This window comes from Cyanistes caeruleus, chromosome 1 (genome assembly GCF_971803275.1).
Source record: "Cyanistes caeruleus chromosome 1, bCyaCae1.hap1.1, whole genome shotgun sequence".
NCBI classification, from domain to species: Eukaryota; Metazoa; Chordata; class Aves; order Passeriformes; family Paridae; genus Cyanistes; species Cyanistes caeruleus.
Window position 1 is genome coordinate 136,076,869 of NC_141701.1, and position 24,649 is coordinate 136,101,517.

Sequence of the window (24,649 nt, forward strand, 5' to 3'; positions counted from 1 at the left end):
CCAGCAAACATGAGGAAAATAGTAAAGAAAAACATTCCATTACCACTTTTCCTTTGAAGGGAACATAAAAAGACATTAAAAAAATAATCTCAGTGTTATGTATAATTGGACAAAGATTTCTGCTGTGTATCTAATGTAACTTTCTTGTTTCTCTACTTGAAGAGGAACCTGCTCAAATAAAGTTGTAGGGGCAAAGTTATAAATAATAATTAAAGTGACTGATCATCCCACTTTACCTAGTTAGATTTAGTATCTGCAGAATATATGATACATGAAAAGAAAAATTATTTAAAACTATCTAGAGAACAAAAGCAGAGGCCCTTATCCTGTGAGCAGGTGCTGGCAAGGAAATCCAAGACAACCAACCTGGATGACAAGAAAGCTGACCTAGGGTGACCGACATAATGGAGACTCAAAGAAGCCTGAAAGAAGCTGAAATTAATTTTTTGAGCAGCTCCAGCCAGAAAGAAAGGTGCTGTCAGTGAGGTTTTCCTGGAAGCCACATGAACCACCTTGGCTTCTCAGAAGCTCTTTGAAAGCTGGAGGTGGGACATAAACCTGCTGTGTCTTTGACTGCAAGCACTTCATTCTGTGCTGGGGGATATCACCACCAGGGATTTCAGTGTGGATGGTTTTTACAGACTGTGACCTCAGCTGCTTTGCAAACTAAACAGTTTTGGTTTAGTTCTGAGTTTTCTGTAGGATAAATCTCAAACGTGACACATCTCACATCTTAGTGAGTACAGCCTCCTGTCTGTGGAAGAAATCACAACAATTTCAACTAAAATCCAGACATGTCTGCAGTTTGGTTTGAAGCTTTCAGTCATGAACCTCATGATAAAACTGGGAATGAACCTCACTACATTGTGAAACATATTTTACAGACTGTGTCCTCAAAACTACTGGAGACAGAGATGCCGATTTTGAAAAGTGAGAAAAAGAGATAATGCATCTGCTAAGAAGAGGCAAGACAGTGGTTCATTGGCCTATCTGATCATAACTCCACTGGTACCTTGATAAATAAATCTTTTCATAACTGTGCACAGAGACCACAAATCGGGAGATGCATAATCATCTGAGATTTGGTACAGGCCCTCCAGAAGAAGCTAAATAAATGTAGTAAAACTAGAACTAGATTTAAAAAACCCAATTCTTTGAAGAATATTAACTCAACATTGATTTTTTAATGGCCTTTTGCAGAAAAATGTTGTTACTTTTAGAGTAGTTGGTGACCTCAATAAGCCCTCTGTCCCCAAGTGAAAAACAAAAAGGGCCTATGTTTTAGTTAAAGTGCTCTTGGCATCAGAGCAAGCATTGTAAGATGGTACTGCCATCTTCATGAATAAGGAACATTTGATTTATTTATTAGTTGGAAAGTGAGAAGATTCTGGGAATTTGTTGTCAAGCCAGAAGACTTTCTACTCTATTACCTGTCCTGCCAATTTGTATAATGAAGCTGCAGAGAAGAAGAAACTAGAAACTGAACTAGTATTTTATGAAATATTTTCAATTATTTCCTAAGTAAACACATAGAATCCTCTGTATTCATATTCCCTCATATTCTGTATTTATATTCATGTCCTAAGACACTCGAGCTTGTCACCTAGGTCCTAGGATGAAATACTTTGTAACAAATGCCTAGGAAATTAAAGTGTCCTGACACCTACATGGCAGAAAAAAGTAGAAGATGGAAAGGCTATTTCCTACCTTGTTTTCCCATGGCTGGTCAAGAAGCAGTGGTAAAAAAATGAGGAAATGTTCACCCATGTACCTTGTTGTTTATCATTTTGCCCATCAGGGAGTACAGTTTGAAGGTAAGGTAGAACATTTATTTAAATAGTCCACCATAAATGCAAAGTCTGCATCAGTTAATTATATTTTGCCATTCTGAGAGCTGGCATTTTTCTATTATATCAGAAACTGTAGACTTCCTACAGGCAGATGAAATACTTTTTATTAGTCCCAAGGGCTTAGCTGTTCAATAAATTAAGAGCAGGAAATCCAAGACATGTTATCTCTTCTACCTGAATTAATTGGCAAATTGTTCTCTGTTGCATAACAGGTGCAAAACACATCATATCCTGCACCTTGCTCCTTCTGAGACAGCCATCTGAGATGCTCTGATGCTTTCTGTGCAGTGGGTCTTCTGTATCTGATTTCAAAAGCAAAATCTTTCCTGCTCTCTGTGAGCATGGAGATCTCCACTGCCTACTGCAACACCTTTGGCAATGGGCTGATGATGTGCATATGGACTGCAGAATATTCATAAATCCTAGGAATAAACAGTGCCAGAAAGTGTAAAGTATTGCACCTTGTTGTTGTCTTATATCTAAAAAGGCAACAAGGGAAAAAACTAATTTTCTTTCAAAAGTATTACTTGCCAAGGGCCAGTCCCCAGCCAGTTCCAAACCAGCACAAATTTTACTGTTACCTTGAATGACATTGGGGTTGGGAATGCAAATCTCAGTAGGTGCATCTGATAATAAGAAACACATGTGTGCTTCCCCAATCAGAAAACAGTGCCATAGTGAACTCCCTCATACAAACATAGTAATTCATATTGTGCTTGCACACAGCTGCATTCTGAACACTGAACTAGAGGAGGTAACAAATTTGGGAGTTTCTTCTCGAGTCAGACAGGCCCAGGGACCATAGAATCAGGCTCACTGGTTTGCATTGCATGGGAAATGCACGCAAAGCTCTCCCAGGTGAGATTGGGAATTTCTCCTAAAATGAAGTCCATTTTTAACAAAAGCAATCCAAACCAAACAAAAAAAAAAAATAAAAAATGTATTATGGAAAGTTTGTAAGCAATTTTCTGCTACACACGGCTCCTTTCTTTGGATTCAAGCAGACCTGAAGGTAGAAATCCGAGCTCAATTGTCAGCTGGCAGCAGGGGAGCGGTGGGTGGCCCTGCTCTTGGCTGTGCTTTGGCGGAGCACAAGCCTCCCTCGCTGCTCTGATTTGCTTTCCCTCTGTGTCCCGCCGTGCCTGCTAAGTAAGGCAGCTGCCACAATCAAAGCCAGAACCTCAGGACACAAAAACATCTCTGAGAACAACCCCTCTGCACTAGACAGGCTGATTGAAGATGGCAGTGCATGCCAGATAGCAGCAGCAGCCCTGACCTCTTCATGGCTAATCAAAAGTCAAAAATAACATTGTTGTCTCATTTGTGTGTGAAAACAATGACTGACTAGTATGTTTTAGCTAAAAGGGATAAAGCAGACAGTCTTGGCTTGTGCTGAGGATGCTCTCCACAGGAGACTGTGTCAGGCAACAAGAGGGTAGGAAAACACCCTAATCCTGAGGCCAAGAGGCTGCAGCAGGAACACCAAATTTTCACAGCTGTGAACCAAACCTGTGGCCTACCCAGTCTAGGGTTGGGCCTCCAACAGTGAGTAATTTCAGCTCCATCAAAGGTGCATGAAGCTCTGTAACATTTGCATGCAGCACTGTAACAGGCAGAGATGGGATAAGACAACCCCATATGAAATGCCTCCTCCTAATTCTTCATTTGGGACTGACTTGACATCTGGAATTAGAATTTATGATCTGGTCTTCCCAAATAGTGTGTTTGTGGATTCAAAGGTGTGTAAGAACAGGTGAGAAAGGTGAAAAGAGCATTAGTTATTATAAATAATTATATATCTTTATTATATATTATACATTTTATATATTTTATATATAGAGCTTAGATTAAGAGAATATTACTATGGTCACAGTCAAGAACAGGCTGTGCTTCAGACTGCCTCAAGTAAGGCCAGATCATATCTTAAAAACAGCTGTTCTTTTCCGTGTTTTCACTTTCAGCCCCACTCTCTCACCCTTTGAGACATGGTGCTCTGGTGTGAAAACCAGTTCAAAGTCCAGTTCACACAGGGCTCTGTAAGGGAAAACCCATCACCTACACAATGCTCATCATTTAGGGTGGATTAAAATTAATTTTCACTTTGCCTGATCCATTCCTCTGTGACTTTTCAGCATTAGCAGCTGCAAAAGCTGCTGAGTTTGAGGAACAGAGTTTATGCCACTCAGCCTGTACCTTACGGCACTTTCATAAAGACCAGTTTCAACTTCAAGACTGAAAATTTCCAGTGTTAGATCCATTACAGCTCCTCTGCAGGTTTTCTTAACAATCCCTTTTAAAAAGACATTTTAAAAGGCAAACTGAAGATCTAACTCTGGCACTGGAAGGCAGCTAGACACAGAAACTGCTAGACCATTATACTAATTGCAACTTAAATGTTTTAAAGAACAGCCAGATAAGTTTACCTCAGCTTTGCAAAGGTGTATTATTTAACAAACACACAGAGTACAGTCTTCTTTCTTATCTAGAAAATGTGTAGGAGAAATTATTTACTTGACATTTTTTTACCATTGGCTTTTGGGGTTTTGAATGTTGGTTTTTTCATTTAGTTTAGAATTTGTTTATTGAAAACATAAGAGCTAATCTGGACAATTTACACTGACATTTTGTTGTGACTTACAATTCATATTGAATCATGTCAGATACCATCTGAGATATAAGTGTACAGCAGCAAAATCAATACTACCTAATGTAGAAATTATACATAAACTTAGAAAATGCATCCTGTGACTTATTTTTAATTTTAATGCAAATCATAACATAGTACAGATAAGGTACATTTGAAAACTAGGCCTCTACTCAGAAAAACAGGGGAGGTTATTAAGTTTATCTTGATTATCTTATGAGTGTTTTTGACAAAATATGTTATCAGATATCTTCTTAAATGTGAACCTTTGCTGCCTATATTAACTTACATGAAATAGCAAAGCCAGTCACTCTAAATATCTTATATTAGTCCTAAGAATCTATAGTCAGTCCATCACCATTTGACAGACTAGAATCTGCCTGCCTGTAGGTTTCAAAATCTTAAGAAATTAAAAACCATTCAAAAGCAGGCATGTTTTTAATGGAAGTCTGTATCAATCTGTCTTTCTCCTAAAGAATTTTATTCTTGACAATAGCTGGGAAGCAAAATTATTTTCTGATACAGTTTGCAGCTAATGGCAGAAATTGAGGGAGTTACAAATGGAGAGAGATGATCAATTGAGACCATTTTAGCACACCAGCTGCCATAATCAATATGCAATTATTACTTTCAGGAACACAGAATTATTGATGCTTTAATTGATTTTCATTGCTTTAAATTATTTTCCTTGATTTGAAGATAATTTGAAATGGACAATATACTGGTACCTTCTGTATTTCATTTCAGTGTTTTAAGTTACCCTCAGTGTTTAAAAATCCATGTTTTTATTTCAAAAAGTGCTTTTAAAACTACGTCACCACAGAAATGTAGGAAGTACTCCATGGGACCAGAGGACGTTTGGTTTTGCTCCTGCTACCAGATGAGATTACAAGGCTGTTGCATCACTCAGGAGAAAGAAGTGTTGGAAATGCACACTGAGCTAGCAGTAGAGCACTGGGACACAAGTGTGGTAACAAAGACAGATAAGAAGTTTAAAAACAGGATGGCACACAGCTTCCCTCCTCCTCCTTTCTTCTTTTTTTAATGATTTTTTTCCCCAAATAAATGTGTTTTTTTCAAATGTGTTTACAATCAACCAGAAAAGAAGAGGAGGAGAAGCTGGGAAGACAGCAAAGTGCAGAGCAGGAAAGCAGAGCTCTCACCATGTCTGTGTCTGTGTGCCACTCACATACCCAGGCACAGAACCCTTCCAAGTGTAATCCTGTTTGTGTCACTGTTTGCTATACTCCCTAACTGGATTAAAAATAAAAAGACAAATCCAAATCCTCCAAGGGCTATCTTTGGAACATCCTCAGAGATTAATGACAGGCTCACGAACAGGAAACTGTTTATAAAACTCATTTGAGGCGTGCCTCTGGATTAGGAGGCTGAGGAATACAAAATAGTATGAGCAGAATAATGAAGAAAAACTCCAGAGCAAGCTTTCCAGGTTATTCTCAGATTATGTTGTCATTCTCTTTTTGTGTCTGTTTCTTCTTTCTCTTGAAATAAAAGGAATTTTCTAGGTTTTATTCACATTTTTTGCAAGTGTTTGGGATTAATGAAGTGTGTATGTGTGAAGTGTGTAAAGTCTGGCAATGTGATTGTTAAATCTGGCTCCAAGGGAAGGAGCAGACTGACAGCAAGCTCCTGGTATGTCTGAAACAGGGGAACAAGTGTGCAAAACAAAGAATGTCAGACACATTCTGTTTATCCATTGGAAGTATTTTGGACGTTCTCTGATATTCCAAACTTCACATTGTCCACGACTAGTAGTTTGAGCCTCAAATTTGCAAACTTCACAAGTAATTTCCATTCAAAATCAAGGTAGTTGCTTTAGAAAAAGTTATCAAAAAAAAGGTATACCCAAATAGAATTCATGAAATTGCTTAGGTTACCATTCTTTTCCATCTTGTTCCTGAATACTTAAATTATTAAGTATATATTTTACAGTTCCTTACATATTATGAGGATTAGTATTACAGTTTTTCCAAATGGTAACCACAACATCCAGTTAATCCACAGGCTAAGGATCTGTGACTCTTGCCAGGACTACTGGAACTGCTACAGTCATGAGAGAAGTTGGTTTTAGATAAACTATAATGTCTTTAGTGCCTGTACAGAAACGTGTGTGCTCTGGCTACTGAACAATCAAAATTGTCTCTCCATCTCATTTGTACAAAATGACATCTATCATTGCTGGCTGACACTTCCATTTGTGCACTGTGACCCCTTCAGAGGCAGAAGAAAAAATACACTTGCTCAACACTGAGTCTTCTTTTATCACCTGATATGAAAAGACCTCTATTTGCCTCATTAAAAAAATGGTTAAATAGCAGGACCTGGAATGCAATGAATTGAAGAGACTGAATGCTAGATTCCAATTAGATGCACATATCAAAAATCAATATAAATGCTTCACTTATCAATACCCTGATTCTGCTTATACTTCACAGTCCTATTTATGTACCAAAGTAAACTTGTGTTTAGTAGTGTCAATAGTGGTATTTGTTTAATAGGTATTTTACTTAATGTCAGACTGCTGATCACCTAAACCTTCAAGGGCTGGGCAGAACAATAACTGTAAAGATATACACATAACACCTTCTAAGACAAGCACTGCTACTCCAGGATACAAGTGAGAGATCCTCCATACAACTGATTTAAAAAGATGTTGCAAACAACTATCAAATACAAAACCTGAAATCTCTAAGCAGTTAGTTGGGGAACTGCTTTATTAACAAGACGACTAACAAAATCACCCACATGACCAATATTACCATATGACTCATGTTGTTTATCACTTTATTTAGATTTTTAATCTTTAATCTTAATCACTTGTTTAGATTTTTAATTTTTAAGACAAATTAATCATCCTCCATGACTGAGGGATATGTTGCGCACACTTGGAAATGGCAGCCCCACAACCCCAGATCATTATCTGCACATTTTCAAGATTGGCACTTTCCATTCACCCCAGGTATGCAGAAAGCAGCAATCCTCTGATGTCCCAACACCTTCTTACTGGTTGACATCACTGCAAGTAAGTAAAATCCTTTAATGTTATTTTAGTGATCAGTGTGTTCCAAGAAAGGGATAAGGGTACTCTCTAAATAAGTGCTGACACCAGGCCAGGACACACTTTGCAGCACAGTTTTCCACAGTTATCACTTGATCCCTGAGCTGCTCTACTGCAATTTTTTGGAACTGTAGAAGGGTTTATATCCCAAATTTTCCAATGCATGTTTTTTCCCAATATTTTGTTTGAAAAAATTAAGAGCACTTTTTAAAAAACTGAATTCGAGGCATGAGTTCAAACTGTGCCTTAGGACTTTCTTAGGTGGAAAACAGCACCTGCAAAACCTTAAAATTTTGCTACCTCAAATCCAGTGAAATAGAAACAGCTGTGAAATTTCAATACAATGCCTTGCACATTTTACTTGTAACATTTTTTTCCCTACATATATATATATATAGTATATTCATACTATATATACATATACATATTGTATATGAATCAAGATGCATTAATTAGGCTTTCACTATTCAAAGGTAACACTTCTGTGCTAGATGTGCAGCTCCTGGATCTAATGACAGGGACCTATAGAGACACATTTTAGTGAAGAACTGTCAGCTTCCAAAACTGCTCTTACTTTCTGGCAATTTCTGTGCTTAGGGGCTTGTTGAGACCGTGGAGACAGTTTTGGAGTGGGAAATTTCAAAATTCTTTTGAATGCAGATGCAATTGGATTCATTAGTTACCACTAAGCTTTTAAATTATTTTCCTGTTTGTCAAATGTTCTGTATTACATGTGCAATTAAAAAAAAAAAAGTCTGAAAAGCACATTCTGTAATTTTGAAGGAATACAAACATTTCTCCTTTAGGAACTAAGTTAGGTCATGGGACATGAAAAAAGCTGTTGAATAGTCACAGCTTTTCATCTACAATGATCTGGGTTATATGTTAAAGGTTTTGTATCCTATTAACAATCTCTTGAGCTAACCAGCCCCTTAAATGTGATTACAAGGATCACGCATCTAAGACCTTCAAAAGGGGTTACAGAGCTCTTTTGATCAACTAAAGAAAATATCTGGCAAAGCTCAGGGTTGCTTTAGAGAAAAATATGCATTTAATAAATGACTTATGCTATTGGACATCCTTAATAATTCATTATGGTAGATGGTATTTATGATCAAAAGAATACTGAGCTAGATGTAGACAAACTCTGTGGTGGCTTTCCTAGAGGATATTTACTCAGGTGTTGCAGGAAGTACTGCTTCTCTGTAATAAACACCAAAGGGGAGGAGTTCCTTATATTTGCTACAGGCTGTGCTCACTTAAGCAGCCAGAGAGGTTAAAAAGCACTTCCTCAGAGAGGTAAGTTCTTTGACTCTTATAGTGGTGGTCTTCTGCTAGTTAAGCATGCTTGTTTATTTTCTTAAGTTATCATTTATGTGTCTCCTGATATTTTTGTGTGTCACTTGTTATTTGTATATGTACCTGTTAGCCATCAAAACAACTCCCCTTGAGTAGAATACTATTAAAAGATCAATTGTAAAGAGAAAAATAGATGAAAAGCAGGGATATATGCATAAACTCTTTATGGCTGAGCTCTGCCCAAGATTTGGAGCCTAGAAACCAAGGACCTACTTTTGTAGGGAGGGTCCACTGTGTCCTGCTTATCTGCATCCTGACTTTATTTGGATATAGCATGATCTTTCACAATATAGAAAATAATATTTAAAGTAAATTATAGCCTTAATTTGGTGCCTTAATCACAAGGGCACCTCCCCCCCACTTTATTTTTTTTGTTGTTGTTGTTATTATAAGCTTCTAAGAATGCAGAACTCTGAATGTATCAGTTCTGGAGTAATGGAAGTCTGTTCTACTTATGTATGTTTTGGGTCCATTTTATTTTAATAATGAAGAGCAAAACATTCTAAAAGCAACTCTCTAATGTGATCTAATGTTGAAGATGCTTTGAAAGGTTGTCTGTTCATACTGCTTTCATATTTGTCACATAGTATTTTAAAAATAGTTTCCAGACTTGCACCCACAATGGTTCTAATGAAGGTAAAAACCGTGTTGAAAGGCAAAGAGAAAGTCTGAAACTAATCAATCACAATCTGTTAAATAGATAGTGTAGTATAAATGCTGTCTTGTGGCATTAAGCACAACTTAACCTCATATCAGGTACAGCTGGAGATGGTCACACTTCATTTCTCTTTCTATATATATCTGGATATTGTCAGTACATAACATTTGTCCTTAATTTTATCAAGTTTATTTTGGGGCAGAGAAAGCATATACCCTATTTACTCTAGAACTTTGAAATCTCATCTGAAAGACTTTCTAGATAAAAGCAAAGCAGTAATTTTTTGGGAAAAAGAAGGGCAACAGCCAAGGCAGGTTGAGGTGGAAAAGGAACATGAAAGAGTGAAAATAAAGGCAAAGGAGGAATGTGGCTAGGCTGCATGACACTGAATGTCACATAATCATTTCTTGACTAAATTTTCCAGCACAGTCAATGTCCATCTGACACTTAGATTGTCATTCCTTAAGGGAATAAATTCCCTGTTTGTTTGAACAGTGCCTAGCTCTACAGGTCTTGAACATTGGTTATGACTTTTAACTGGTTTAAACCAGGACCCTTTCTGCAGCGATATGCTGCAGATATCATTCAGGAATACCTAAATGAAACAGATACGAGTTTTTTGGAGTTTCACAGACCAGTTCACCTGAAAAATTAATTTATGCATTATACATAAGTGTGTTCAATAATCCAAGTGGCTTATCTGAGCCCTATCATGGGATTTTGCCTTTGAAGCCCCTTTGATAGAGGGAGCACTCGTAGGGAATTTTAGGTCTTCAATTAAGGGATGGTAACATCAGCACAAAGCGAGAGTTAGATGAGGTGGGCAGCAGTGGTTTTAGGACAGCACTGCTAGAAGTGGAAAGGGACACATCAGCCAAACACTGATGTTAGTATCTTCTCTTGTTCTCATGATTGTGTCTAAACACTTCCCAGCTCCTTGCTCCAGGTCTCGGATGCGTGCAAGCTCTTCCTGGGAAAAGAGTTATGAGTACCTGTCACTCCTTTTTGCACTTGAATTTCCACTGAGAGGCTTCCAACCTTTTTCTGATGGCGCACTCTGGCCAAGCTTCTGCACCATCAGAGGATTAGACTGTCATGCTTCTGCATGTGACTTGCCATCCACTAGACATGCAGCAGCAAGGCAGTGGGGTGCCAGGCACTCTCAAAGCACAACTGAGAGCAATGAGAACTTTGCTCAGAGAGGGGGAAGCTCTCACTGAGTGTCGCTCCTGTAGTGGTTTGAGTCTAAAAGATATGGGTATTTTTACAGCTGAGGTCCTATTATGCTAGTGCTTCCAATTCTAATTAGTAAAATGGGTTCATAAAACTAGGAAGCTTATTTTGTATTTTTATAGGGTCTCAACCAGGGAAAGAGGGACCATTATGAAGGGACAGAGCAACCAACAACAAAAGGAGTTAATAAAGTCTATATGGGATGTTAAACTATCCCTCATAAATTCCTACATGCATAATGCAATGCAGTCTAAAATTGTCAACAACTTTTATACAATAAAGTAGTAGTACTTGGATGAAGGAAATCAAAAAGGCCTCTTGTCCTTATACATATCTGGCTCATGGCTGTTTAGCTTTGGGGTTTCAGAAGTTTGTTTTTCTGATTTTTTGGTTTTCCCACAGGGAGGAATTTCATAAGGTTTCTTCTGTGTGATTACTTTGATGGCTGGGATGGGATGAGTAGCTGTACCTGTTACAGATATATTCACCTAGAGAGGCCATCCATGAACTGCTCGGTATCTACTCTGCTTTTGAGAAAGGTGTAGAACATAGATAGCTCTGAAACAGTTTCCCTTATGTCACATCTGTTTGAAAACAAAATGCAGGTTCAAATATTATCAGAAAAATGAAAGGAGACAAACTCAACGTAATGAAGTCTCTGATGGAGGTACATGGTCTCCAGTGCTGACAGAGTTCGGCTGCTTCTTTGCAGTGAATTTGTCAAGGCTCTCGCAAAGAAAATCTAACCAGCATAATTAAAGCCTGGTTCATGTACTAGATAGCTGTATTTATAAAATTCATCCATTTCCAACTTTTGAGCACTTTGTCTTGCAACTTCACCCTGCTATTATAACACTTATGATGTGGTGCTGCGGTGTAGTCACCTCTCTGCAACAGGCACTGAAGTGAGCTCGGGGCGTGCTCCAGATGTGAACTGTTTCAGAGGGTCAGGAAGGTCCATTACGTTTCCCCAGGGCAGCGCAGCCACGGGCAGCCCCAAGGCCAGGAGCCGCAGCTCTCCGGTGCCAGGCCAGCCCTCTCCGGGCTCGGCGGCCGCCCGGCGCCGCGTAATCCCCGCGGGGCGGCTCAGGGAGCGGGGGCTGTGGGCCGGCTCTGCAGGCGGCCGGCCCGGGATCCCCAGGGGCCGGGGCCGGCCCGGCTGCCGCCGCTGGCCCGCCGGGAGGGAGCCCGGGCCGCCCCGGCGCCCCCGCCGCGCCCTGCCCGGGGCGGGCCGAGCCCTCCCGGCTTTGCCGGCGCCTGCGGGGGATTAGCGGGGCAAAGCGCTCATCCGCCGCTGACCCCGAGGCGGGACCGCAGCCGGGCCGGGGCCGTCCGCAGGAGGAGGAGGAGGAGGAGGGCGAAGCCGCGGCACGGTGGCCGGAGGTGGCGGGGCCCCCGCGCCCTCGGCGGGGCTGGCTCTGCGGGGACCGGAGGTTTCGCTGCGGGTAATCCCGGCCGGGAGCGGCGGGCAGGGCACCCGGGGCTTGAGCAGGGGCTCGCCAGGGAGCTGCGCTGCCCGGCGGCCACGCCTCACCGAGGGGCTTCGGGGCGGCCCCGCGGGATGGTGGCCCGGCCCCCGGGGTGGTGCGGGCCGGGCCGGGCCGGGCCGGGCCGGGCCGGTGCCTCCCGCCGCAGCCCCGGCCCGGACGGGACGGGCGCACCCGGCAGCCGCGGGGTGCGGAGGGGCTGCTCGGAGCCGGGAGCTCCCGTCACCGGGACATGTGCGACCTGGCTCTTGCGGTCTCTCGATCAGATGAATCCTGCTTCTTTCTACTTTCTCTTTTTCCTTTTTTATTAATTTTTTTTTTATTATTATTTTTTTATTTTATTTCCCCATGTGAGTGTCTGGATAAGAAACGCGTGCGGAGTGGTCGGGAGAGCAGCCTGGCCCGCGTGGTGCCCGCGGTGGGGCAGCCGGGCGCTCCGGGCGCAGGGCAGAGCGCTGCCCGCCCGCCCCCGCGGGAACGCGGCGCGCCCGGGGCTCGGCAGGGAGCGCCTGCAGCCCGAGCGTGCCCACCGCACACTCGCACCCCGACACCTCTTGTCGGCTAGTGCTAAGTGCTAGCGAGTTGTCTGCAGCGCCTTCCTTATCTTGCTATCAAGTTACGGTATAGCCTTAAATTCAATCCCTGACAAAGCTCATTGATACGGCAGCTAAATTAATTTTGAGTTGCTGCTTTTCTGTTGTTAGAAGTTCTGAGAAACGCGGAGTGAGTGAGGTCACACCATATTGATTTTTATGGCTTTATAAAGTTTTACAGTGTTAAAATAGGAAAATTAAGTGATGCTTTAGCTTTGAAAACCAAGTCATTTGCTAATATATTGATCTAGTGTTTAGTCATTGAAAAATTATGCTCATCACTTGCAGTGCCTCTCTTCTGGGAGCCATAAAATTAGCTGGATATAATTCAGTTTATGCATTGCTAATGTCAGTTCATTACTTCTGGTGGCACAAAGTCCAAATACAATTTGATAATGAACCATTCCCCCTTCCATTATTAATCTTGTTTTGTGATTGCGATGCCCCTGTATAAATATTGTCTGTTGGACGACAACTGCTACAAAAATCTTTAGCTATCATTTGTTTTCAAAACATCAGAGCTCTTAAAATTGATGACAGTAATTAAATTTAGCATTTTGTTTCCTTGTTCTTTTCATATCGTCTTTCTTTAACTAAAGATTGGCTTTAAAAGAGATTTGGGTTCTGTACTGGTATCATGTTTAAACTCTGAAGGATTGCACTCTAATGGGTAGCCCCTATGCATGAGAATAGATTGGGCTTACAGGCCTCGCTGATTCTTTCACCTGTTGCTTAAAAAGATCCCCTTGTTCGATGGAGTTACCTTAGAACTGTAAACCTCAGTGTGACTTTGACTGTTGTGGGGCATGGCAGGGGATGGATGGAAACCAGGGTGGAACCTTGCACTGAAGGAGATCCCTTGCATCTGTGCCATCTGAGAGCATTCAGAGAGTGAAGAGCTGGAGCCTCCCTTGAGCAGGGCTGGCCAGTTCAGTCTGCAGCAAGTCAAAATGTTAAGATCAGCTGAATAATAATCTGCAGATGAAATGTCAGTGTGGACACCCAATATGCATTTATCAATTGGAGGAGATCAGGTACTGATACCACACAGTACTGCCTCTCTGCTGCGTGTAGAAGTTTTACAAAGGTCAAGGAGTCCAGAGGCATCAAATGTCTCTGAAAGATGTCTTGCTTTGTTGGGAAAGTTGTCACTGGATAACAGTCACCGACAAAAAAAAGTGTTTTTAGAAACAGAAGAAGTGTTTTTAGAAACCCGGCCTTTCAGGGAGTAAACATTAAAAAGTGGCCTCAAAATCAGATCAGATTCTTCCATGAAGAGCCCTAAGATTGATGCATGTATTTTGAATTGTGACCAGGAGGTATATTGTCTGATACTTCCCTAAATTGATCACCACTCCTTGCCTCCAAATGCTTTACATAACTATTCCTACATTTACATTAATTTAGGGTTTGATTGCTGGGTTCAAAGTTTGCTTAGCAGAGTCATTGCATGATGCTTGCCTTGTTTGTGCATCATCAGACAATGTCCAAGTTGCCTGACAGCTTTCAGGTGATGAGATGTGGTTGGCTTGCAGTTTTCCTGGCTGTAGTATGGAGCTGATACTCATTTTGTCAGTTGTCAAGCTAAAACTCTTTATTTCCAGTGTTTAAATAGATAGAATTAATTTAGACCTTAGCATGTCTGCATCTGAAGCAGTGTAACTGGGTTCCTGTTGTAGGCAATGCAAACTTAGCCAGTAGAGTCAACCCTGTCTGGAGACTAAGCTGTCTTATGCTAAGATAAATGCTAACCAGGTGAGGTGAATCATTTTTTTATTGCTTTGACTGAAATGGAATTATAGTGTCTAACTTAGGTTCCAGTCGGTGTATTCTACACATCAGCTTAGGTGAAGGCTACCTAAATTGATGTCTTGTTCCTTTCTTACTCATGTAAGCACAAAACAGCAAAGACATGGACTGACTGTTAGAGAAGGTTGTTGATTCTTATTCTACATCTACCATAGCTGGGACCAAAGAGATCTTTTTTCCCTCTGGAAGGTTTCTTGCAGACAGGAAGGACAATTGAAATCAATGGGGAATATATGGAGTAGAAAGTAGTGAGCAAATTGATGTGCAGTTGAAGAGGGTAATTTGTCTAGGCATATGGAGAGTACAAAAATTATGTAATTATGCAAATTTGTTGTTGTTTTACAGTGAAATTATAATGCTAAGTACGTTCAGCTTTTGACAAATGAAGTAAAAGAAAACCAGCTTGCAAACCTCCGAACACTTGACTTTAACTAATGGCCAAACTAGATAATCTGCTCACACCGAGCTTAGAGTATATTTCCCATTCAGATATAGGTTACATCACCATCGAAATCGGAGGCCACATATTCTCCCAGAATTGAATGGGGGAGATATTTGAATTTCCAGAGCAAAACATACTCTTTAAATGATGGCTAAGACAATAAACTGCATAAATGAGTCATTGTAGCTCTAGCTAAGAATCTGAGCTGCAGTCCATGCTTTTAGTTGAATAATCAAATTTTTTGGACATTTATCCAGAAATTGCTAGGTGCTAGAACAATGAAGGGCATATTGTAGCCTCATGCTTTTTGGCTTGTTTTGAGAATTCCATGTGGCAGCCTTTAACTTTCTTATTAAGTACTTGTCAGTGTGGTATAACTCAAGAAATAAGAAGAAATGCGGTTTGGGATTTGATTGTGCCATTGCATTAAGTATTTGAAGGCCCCGCTGTGCCTTGTGATCAGTGCCAAATAGAAGAACTTCCAAATTAGATATTGAATAAAGCAATAAAGGGTGTGAAAAAGTGGGGTGAGATGGAGTTTTTTATTTGATATAACAAGCTGTCTATTTTTGTTTGCTTTGTTTTTGTTAGGTTGATTACTTTTTCTGGCATCCATTAGGCAAGAGGTTTAAGTTTCACAATCTGAAGGAATGCATTGTGTCACCTTCAGAGAGGTAACAGACCTGATTTGCCATGTGTGCCGGTGTCCTTGGCACCTGACATCTGCCAGTCGTGACATACAGGAAGATGTCTGGCACGTTCCAGGGTAGGATGTGTGCAGGAGCTGTCTGCTGAAGTGATGTTTGTGATGCGAAGGAGAGGGTGGTGTGGACAAACAAAACAGAAGACAACCTCAGTAGGGGTGTTTCAAACTGAACTGATGGGATCCTGGTTCCAGTTTTCAAGGCCAGAAAGTTGTGGTAGCCAGGAGACAAGATGCTGATGGGAGCCTAAGGGCTGCATTCATTGTAGTTAAATGTGAATCAATGTCTGCTTTGCTAGTCCTGTGTGGAGGAAGATGAATGACATGAGGCAAGGGGTCTCATTTTATTAGCTCTTCATGGAGGAAATGGGTATGTTTTCATCCAAGTGAGATGAAGGTCCAGTCAGAAACTATTGTGGGGGAAGGTTTATAAGAAAGTTGCATGATGAGGTGGTATGAAACAGTGGTGAAAATATTGGATTAACCCATAATATTCTATGTGAAATTCAGGCTCCATTGTTTTTTCAAGCCAGCTGGCAGGAGCAAAACCAATTGCTTATTCCCACGTGACTGTGTTGTCTCTAATGCTCTGTGGCCTTGACTAAAAAGCTCTCTGTGGGGCAATTGGTTTGTGTCTGAAGCTTTGGGTGTGATTAATGTACTTTACCGAGTTACCTTGGCACTCAGAGGAGATTATCAGAGTGTATCAGAGGACATATACTGTGTTCTTCAGCAGGCTTCCCCTTCCCTCTCCAAACTGACTAGATACTGAAAATGATGGAGTGCTGGCAGTGGTCTGCCAGCACAGCCGCTGAACAGGGCCTCTCTCTAATATTTGGCCTGAAGTCTTCTGTATAGGGTTCATATGGTTGATGTGAAACAAAAAGTCACATAGGAATGGCTCATAAGAATTCTCACCCAGTTTGTTCTCAAAACTGGCACCAAATACCCCTCTCAGATAAAAAAAATCCACCAACCAACCAGCCAAACAACCTACCAACCAACTGAAAAAACCCAAAACCTTGGTTTTTTGGAACTCCAAATCTACTTTCTCCTTGCCTTGAATATCCTGAATTATCCTAAGTTCTCTCAAACTTACAGGACAATATACTCTGATTTAAACTGTGTTTCATGAGCTCATTAAGAACGATATGAAACACGACAAAGAGGGGCTCAACCCCCTTTTGCCTAGGTCAGTCTATCACAGGAATTAACTTATTCACCATTCAATCCATAAAGTTTCATAATTTATAACCTGTAACTCTTAATTTATACACCTTCAAGCAAATCCAAAAAAATGAAACCTAGCTGTGGGGTTAGAAATTGCTTATCCTTTCTCCTCTGTCACAGTGCAAGCGTTCCCTGTAACACACCAAGCAGCAGGAAGGCCTCAGCAGTCCAGCTCCTGTTAGATTTGCTTCTAAAGCTTTTTGGATTTTATACCTTCCAGCTTGGAGATTTGGCCTATACCATTTTTTTGTAAGTGAGCAGATTCTGGGGAAAAAAGGGGAAAGATGACAAGGAGACAGAGATTTGCTGGTGATAATGGTGCGTAATGCTCATAATGGCTCTTGAGCTCTTTCAGGCCATCTGTCTGCCTACTTGATGCTCTTGCTTTGATTTACCGGTGCTGTGCCCAGCATCCATCAGGCCTCACCAGCAAGGTAGCCAAAATCTAAGCAGAAGCTGAGTGAATTGCCACACTGAACACACCAAAAGTATTTTTGAAAGTTCTTTTTTTTCCTAGCAATTCAAGGCTACATTCCCACCTTAGAGGTTTGGATCAAGTTATAAATTGTGGTGGCTTTTACGTAAATTTTTAATGGTGAAGGATATGATAAATTATCCAGTTGGTTGGGCATCCAGACATATTCCAGGAGAAGTCCAATTTATTGCTGAAATATGAGGTTAAATCATTATCAGCTTTCACAACTTCACTGAGATGTAATAAAACATTATCCATCATCCAGAGTAGAACACTTGAAATCATTCTATTTAATATATTTTTAATAATTGAAGTGGAAACTAAACAATTTATCTCTAGTGACTTGTTCTTAAATTTGGTGAAAGTGAGGAAACATGGTATTCAGTGTAATTTATTAAATTTCATATTTTGAAAGTGTAAATCAAAAGAAAGGGCTAAAGTGAATAATTTTTTTCTGGAATAGCACTCTTAAATTATTGAACTAAGTACAATAGATACTGAATGCATATTGTTTAAGTATGTGGTGACTTTTCTTAAGACTAGATGTGCAACTGGTATGATTTTCTAAAGAAAGCAAAAGCACATGACAATTTCTCTAGCACTTTTTCTCTGGTAGCCAAATAGCACCTGCAGGATCATGTTTCCTTAGCCCTTTAACAGTTCTCATTGTATCAGTCTCTGCAGACAAATAAGCAATTGATACTGGGAGTCAATGAATTTCAGCTTCATTCTGTCAATGTATAGGGAGTTAATGAGGCCTGGGAGGCTGTCTGAAGCACCAGCTTGGAACCTTACTGCTTAGAGTGCTCTGCTTCATTTAAAACTACCCTGTAGCAGGGTGGGCCTTTACTTATTTGGAGATTCAAGGTATCAGAGTTCCCTGCTTGGCTCTGGCACAGTCTAAATATGTGAAGCTGTTCTTTGAGTTCCTGTGCCAGAAGTGTTCATCTTCGAAAGGGAGGAATTAAATCTTCCTGTATTCAGTGCTGCCTCTCTCCGACTGCCCGGGTCAGAAGCTCCTGTGTTTTCTTATAATGTGAGACATAGCAGGCTCTAGATTTTGATGGAAAATTACATATTGTGTAGAAAATAGCCTGTATGTAGACAGGCTTCAATATGGTTTGGATACCTTAGTTCTTATGAAGGCAACCATTGATACCACTGATATTTTTTCCTCTTACAAAAATAAAAAAATCCACTAGTTACGGGTTTATTATCCAGTAAGATCTTAAAAAAATAGTTAGCCTTAATTAAAAAAAGCTGAAGCTTAGATAAATTTTGAAATTCTACCATTACTGAAACCATCAAAGCAAAGGTTTGAGATTTTGAATCCTCATCCCTTTATCATCCCAAATTTAGTTATTGTTTCGTGTAGTCCCCTTATTACAAGAGTGCAGAAGCTAATTACAAAGCATTTATATATGAAGTGATTAAAAAACCCCCAACAGAATAACTGTATTTGAGCACTCCTTTAAAGACAAATGAAAACGAAGTTGTGACTCATTTGTGTTCTTTTTTGGGGAAAGAAAAGGGTTTGCCTGAATGTGGTGAAATTCCCATGGCATGGATAAAGACTAGGCATAAGGTGATGCCTTGGGGAGAGACTACAGTCAGTGTCCTAACTGAGCTGAGTCTTTGTAAATCCTGTGGGACAGAAAAAAGAAGCAAATTTTGAATCTGGAATGGAAAATTGAGGATATGCTTACTGCAGTTGTATGTCTCTGGATCTTGATCTTTACTCTGACCTTAACCTGGAATAGTACTATGGGAGATTTCATTGTATCAGGTAAAAGTGGATCATTTTGTTCCCACTGTTTGGAATCAAGGAGCTGGGCCAGTACTGGCTGCAGTACCAAGTTTACAACAGTCTGCTGCAGATTTCCTGGTGAATTTTATTTGTCATGGACCAGGGTGTTGGTGTAACCTGGTCAGTGATGGATACAATTCAGTCTTTGTAAAAGGTGTTTCCTTTGCAGTATGTAAACCAGTTGTTAAAGGATGAACATTGGTAAGCACATTTTCCATGACTGAGTGCTTGACTGTCAGAAGACCATAGCATTGTGAAAAGATCTGTCACTTAGACCTGCTTGGCCTTTTGAGACCTATGTCATAATTCAGATCCTAAGAGTGGGCTTGTAAAAATGATAGTTCCCTGTAAGAGTTTCAATGAACCTACTGCTACTATTTAAGATGTTTTGTGTGCGTTTCTTTCCACTTCTTGCCTGATTCTTGGTAATGGACCTAAATTCTTTGGGTTTTTATGAACTTCACTCTCATTCCTCTGTCCCTCCAAAGATCCTGGAGTGACAATATATATTCATTGAAGTGTATGGGCAAGCTTCCACTGGCTTCACTCAAACCTGAATTTGGTTCAAATTATCATTGGAATTTCCCTTCATTTGATACTGTGTTGACTGCAAATACCTTCATTTGATATTGTGCAGTCAACACGATATCAAATGAAGGGAAATTCAAGTGCAGCAGTTCTTATTCATTATGCTATCTGTGCATGCACACTATATGGAAAAACATTTCTAGTGTTTGAGGCTGGAATGTGTATTTCTCTTCCCATTTCTGGGAAGCTAATTGCTATTAACCATTTGTTGTGTGAACACTGACATCTCTTTTTCCTAGGAGCCATCATTTGAGATGCTTCCGTTGACTGGGAAAACAATAATATTTGATAGCTTTCCTGATCCTTCAGATACCTGGGAAATAATTGAGACTATTGGCAAAGGAACTTATGGAAAAGTTTTCAAGGTGTTAAATAAGAAAAATGGCAGCAAAGCAGCAGTCAAAATTTTGGATCCTGTTCATGTAAGTTATTTAAGTTACTTTGTTAATTGTGAGTTTATGTAGTATTTTTTTTTTCTCGTAATCTTTGTAGATAATTTATCTTAGGAGTGTCAGTGAAATAAACTATTTCAGCCTGCTTCATATCAGGCTAGCTATTAATGCACTAGCATTGACATGATATGATAATGTTAGCACTTATTATAAGTGCTCTTGGAAGTGGTTGCTTATGGTAAAAGTCAGAAGTATACTTAAACTTTGTTATTTTTACTTTGTTATCCCTTTTGTCTTGTTTTCAGAAGCAGAGCTGATTATTTTCCTTTTCAGTATGAGGAGCCCTAGCTTATTCTATTTTTGCTGTTGTTCCCTTTCCTTTTTTTGAGTATTTGACATACTGGCCAGTAAGGAAGTTACGTACTTCTAAGTACCTTCAAGCATCTGAGTACATGCTTGTAGCTGAGTTATGTGCTATAAGTGATACTTCAAAAATAAAATAGCATGCTGTATTTTTATTGTTCATTCTGTGTTTTCAGAATGTGCCAGTATATGTAGGCCTCACAGAGGAATCCATCTTTTCAAATGGAAAGTGCAAAGGGATTAGCTCTACACACAAAGCACCAGGCAACTGGGAGGTGGAATTATGAAGTTGTAGAGCATGGTTTTGTTCTCAAAAACTGACATTTGTTAGGTGGTAGATTAATGCTCAAAGACTAAGGAAGAACACTAGTCTGATTTATAAAGGCACACCCCACTGACTTCAGTGGTGCTGCATGTAGCTTGGGACTTTGGTTCTTCAGAACCAAACATGGGAAAGCAGCTGTTCCTATTTCGGAGGCCCTTTTAGGTTCATCTTCTGCACTCCCAGGTTTGTGAGGTGTGCACTTCCATGGCATGACCTCTGGGCAGGAATGGGCGAGCATGCCATGCTGTGTGGACCCTCCAGCTCTGGAGCTGCACAGCCACACAGGGCTCTTCTACCTCTGCACATCACAGACTCTGATCCCATAGACACAGAAGTCTATGAAATATGTTGGGGAAAATGTAGTGTCTTCGATTATCTTTGCTGTGTTTCTTGCTGATCTGCTTTTTATGTCAGTATGCTTTCAAAGCAACAAAAGGGCGCTCATCTCAATTCAATACCACAACCTCTTCCAAAGTAAACATAACTTGCCAAGTGATAAGCATCTTGATGAGTTCAAATGTATTGGATACTATTTTTGACTCTCTTGCTTTCTGTAAACAAGGCTCTTGTGCTTACAATAAAGAGGCATGACTTCCTTGCCATTGGTGTTCATCTAAATGCCTGCTTGGCAGGAAATGCTTTTGCTTTCCTATGCTTCAGAAGTGCTCAGGAGTGATTCTGAAGTGGCAGCTGGCTATGGCAGGAATTCCTGAAGGAATCAGTGAAACTTTCACTCTTCGGTACACTTTGGAGGTTGCAGAAAAAGATTAAACGATGATGATAGGAAGAAAAAGAAATTAGTAAATCTGATGCTAGAGGAAAGAGAAATAGATTAAGTAGGAAAAAGGAATAGAATGTAAAGGAGATGGAAGAAATAGAATGAATAAAGATGCAATTTAAGAAAATGAAGACGGGCAAATGTATAACTGATGAAAACAGTTTTTAATAAAAAAATGGCAGTAGCGTAGTCAACATCACTCTTTCAAGGCTTGACTCTTAACTAAATGTTTTACACTTTTTATTCTAAGAACACCGTTCTTCTTTGCCCTCTCCTATTTACAGGATGTCTGGAGTAGCTGCTGTAACTCCATGTTACTGTTTAAGTGACAATCCTGTATTGGAAATAAAGTGAAAGCAATAAATGGGTTCTTTTTATTTAAACTGAAAGTATTATTAATGGCTGCAGAGGGAGCCATTGCAATGAAGAAAAAGATGCTTTATGTATTTTCTTCTTTACATTTTACAATTTTTTTCCTTTGGAAATCGTTTCAGAATTGTGGCTCTTGAGAGGTAGACTGGAAACAAAGCAGAAGAAATGTGGTTTGGTTTAACTGATATTTTGAAATTAAACTGGGAACCTACATTATCGTGGGTGATACAAGTTTGAAATAAGCATTTAATGTTTAATCCTTTAGAGTACAGATTCTTTTGGGTGGATAACAGCTCAGCTTTTTGAAACTGAAACAGAAAAGCAAAGGTGTTGAAATGAGAATATATGAAGATGGAACTGAGAAGGCTTAGTCTTGTCCTCAGGACTATAAGTAAACATCATTATATTTTAGTACTCTTAGCAAAATTATCCTATATATAGGATGAGAATTTTCAGTCTGCCATTTCTAATGCAGCTCATTTATTAAGGTAAATATGCTAAATTCAGCCAAATATTTCAAATATTTTTCCTCATAAAATATTGAGGAATATTTTTCTTTTTAGTAGGCACAGAATGAATATTCTATTCATTTAATTTCTCCTTATTATTGTAAAAATCTCATAAAATCTGAGTACTCCTCTGGAGACAGAAACCACTATTAATTCACAGTAGGACAGTGGACTAATTCTCTTCCAATTTCCCCAAGGCAGTCAAAGCTATTGTATGCTTGGTTTTTAATTTCTTGGCTTTTGACTGAATTTTTTTTTCTTTTTTCTTTTTGCCAGAGGTGTATTCTGTCTTCATCCCTCCTTCCACTCTTCCTCTTTTCATTCTCTGCCACTTTCCATACTTTGGTTCTTTCTTCCATCCTTGTATTTTTTTTCTGTATTGTCTGTTGTGCTTATGGGAAAATTACCTTAAAGCAACTTCCTCCTTTTTTAGAAAGAGGAAAATTCCTACTGTTTTTCAGTTGTTCCAATAACAAGATCTCTAAAATCCTTCCTTGTGAGAAGACTTATCCTAGTAATCTTAATATGAAAGTTTAATGGCCTGATTCATGAAGATACTGGTGACAGAGGAAGTTCTTGGAGACCAGTCAAGCTGGTCTCAAGACAAAAGGCTTGTGTGAGAAACTTGAATAGGATATTGGAGAGACCTGCATATGAAACAAGTGAGCAAAGTGCTCTTGGGGCAGGAGTGTTGAACAGAATGAGAAGGAGCATCATTTACTGGGAATACAAAACAACCCCTTTTTCTGCCAGGGTCACTTCTATTTGGCTTTGCTGAGACAGGTTTTTGGCACTGAATAGATGCTTTTCACTGATAAGAAATCTATTCATATGGATAGTGCAGTTCATAAGGGAGCCTTCTTCTCGAACAGATTTTCACTTCTTTCTGTGTAGCTGTAAATAGTAAATAGTATTTAAAAATGTTTTAAATCTGAAATGAGCATGTTAACTTTTCTTTTGAGATCTAAACAATGAGAGGAAAATGGCTGCAGATATTTTGCCTTTATCTGTTGTCAGAAGGGATTGAATATTTTGTCAGCATGACTCAAATGCAGTGTAATCATCATCCCTCAATGAGCAATTCCAGTGCACAGGTGGGAAAGGTTTACCTGAGTCATCCAATGCCTGCTAAAGCCTGCCAATTCCTGCATCCTCTTTGGTCTGAAGGGATTTGCACAGCTCCCAGTGCATCTGTTGGCAAAACTGATCCTCGTATCTCACCTCCAAAAGGATTTCCCTCACTGTCTAAGAAAGCCAAGGTCTGTAATGAGAGTGTGACAAAAAGCTACAATTGTTATGGTTCAGTAACAGAACCCAGAGAGACCATGGATGTCACTAGCTTCTATGGCAGTAGAGAATGAGAATTTCTAGGTACTTCTAGAAGGTGGGATGGCAGATGAATAAGATGTGGCTGCAGTCATACTTGTTCATGCACAGAGGGATAGAGAAGTAGTTCCAACTGCACCATCTCTAGCTGGGGTTACCATTAAGACTAGAGCAGTAACAGATGATTTCCCAAGGCATCTGCACACCTCGCTATTTGTGGATTGCACTGGCTTTGCCTTGATATCACAGAATAGTTCAGATTGGAAGGGACCAGTGGTGGGGTCATATGATTTAACCTCCCTGCTCAAGCAGGGTCTTTCTAGAGCGCATGGCACAGGATTATATCCAGAGAGTTCTTGAATCTCTCCGGAGAGGAACACTTCACCTCTCTGGCAACCTGTGTTCTATCGCCCATGCAGTAAAGAATTTCTTCCTTGTATTCAGATGGAACTTCCTGTGCATCAGTTTCTGCCTGTTGCCTCTCATCCTGTTGCTTGGAACCACTGAGAAGTTCCTGAATCCATCTTCTTGACACCTTCCTTTCAGACACCTGTAGATATTGTTGAGGTCCTCTCTCAGTTTTCTCTTCTTGAAACTGAACGGGCCCAGGTTCCTCAGCCTTTCCTC

The 24,649-nt window shown here is 40.1% G+C and overlaps 1 protein-coding gene across 3 annotated transcripts in view; it reads left to right on the plus strand.

The window, feature by feature from the left end:
- The first annotated feature begins 8,808 nt into the window (after nt 1–8,808).
- Nucleotides 8,809–24,649, plus strand: part of MYO3A (myosin IIIA) — a 116,068-nt gene continuing 100,227 nt past the window's right edge. The window contains exons 1-2 of one of the 3 annotated variants that reach the window (XM_086861413.1): nt 8,809–8,872; nt 20,197–20,379. In XM_086861413.1, the coding sequence (XP_086717539.1) occupies nt 20,212–20,379 (168 nt within the window). In that variant the 5' untranslated portion in view covers nt 8,809–8,872; nt 20,197–20,211. Of the gene's footprint in view, nt 8,873–12,066; nt 12,269–20,196; nt 20,380–24,649 lie in introns of those variants that run through there. The other 2 variants (XM_086861406.1, XM_086861399.1) reach the window with 2 other exon arrangements.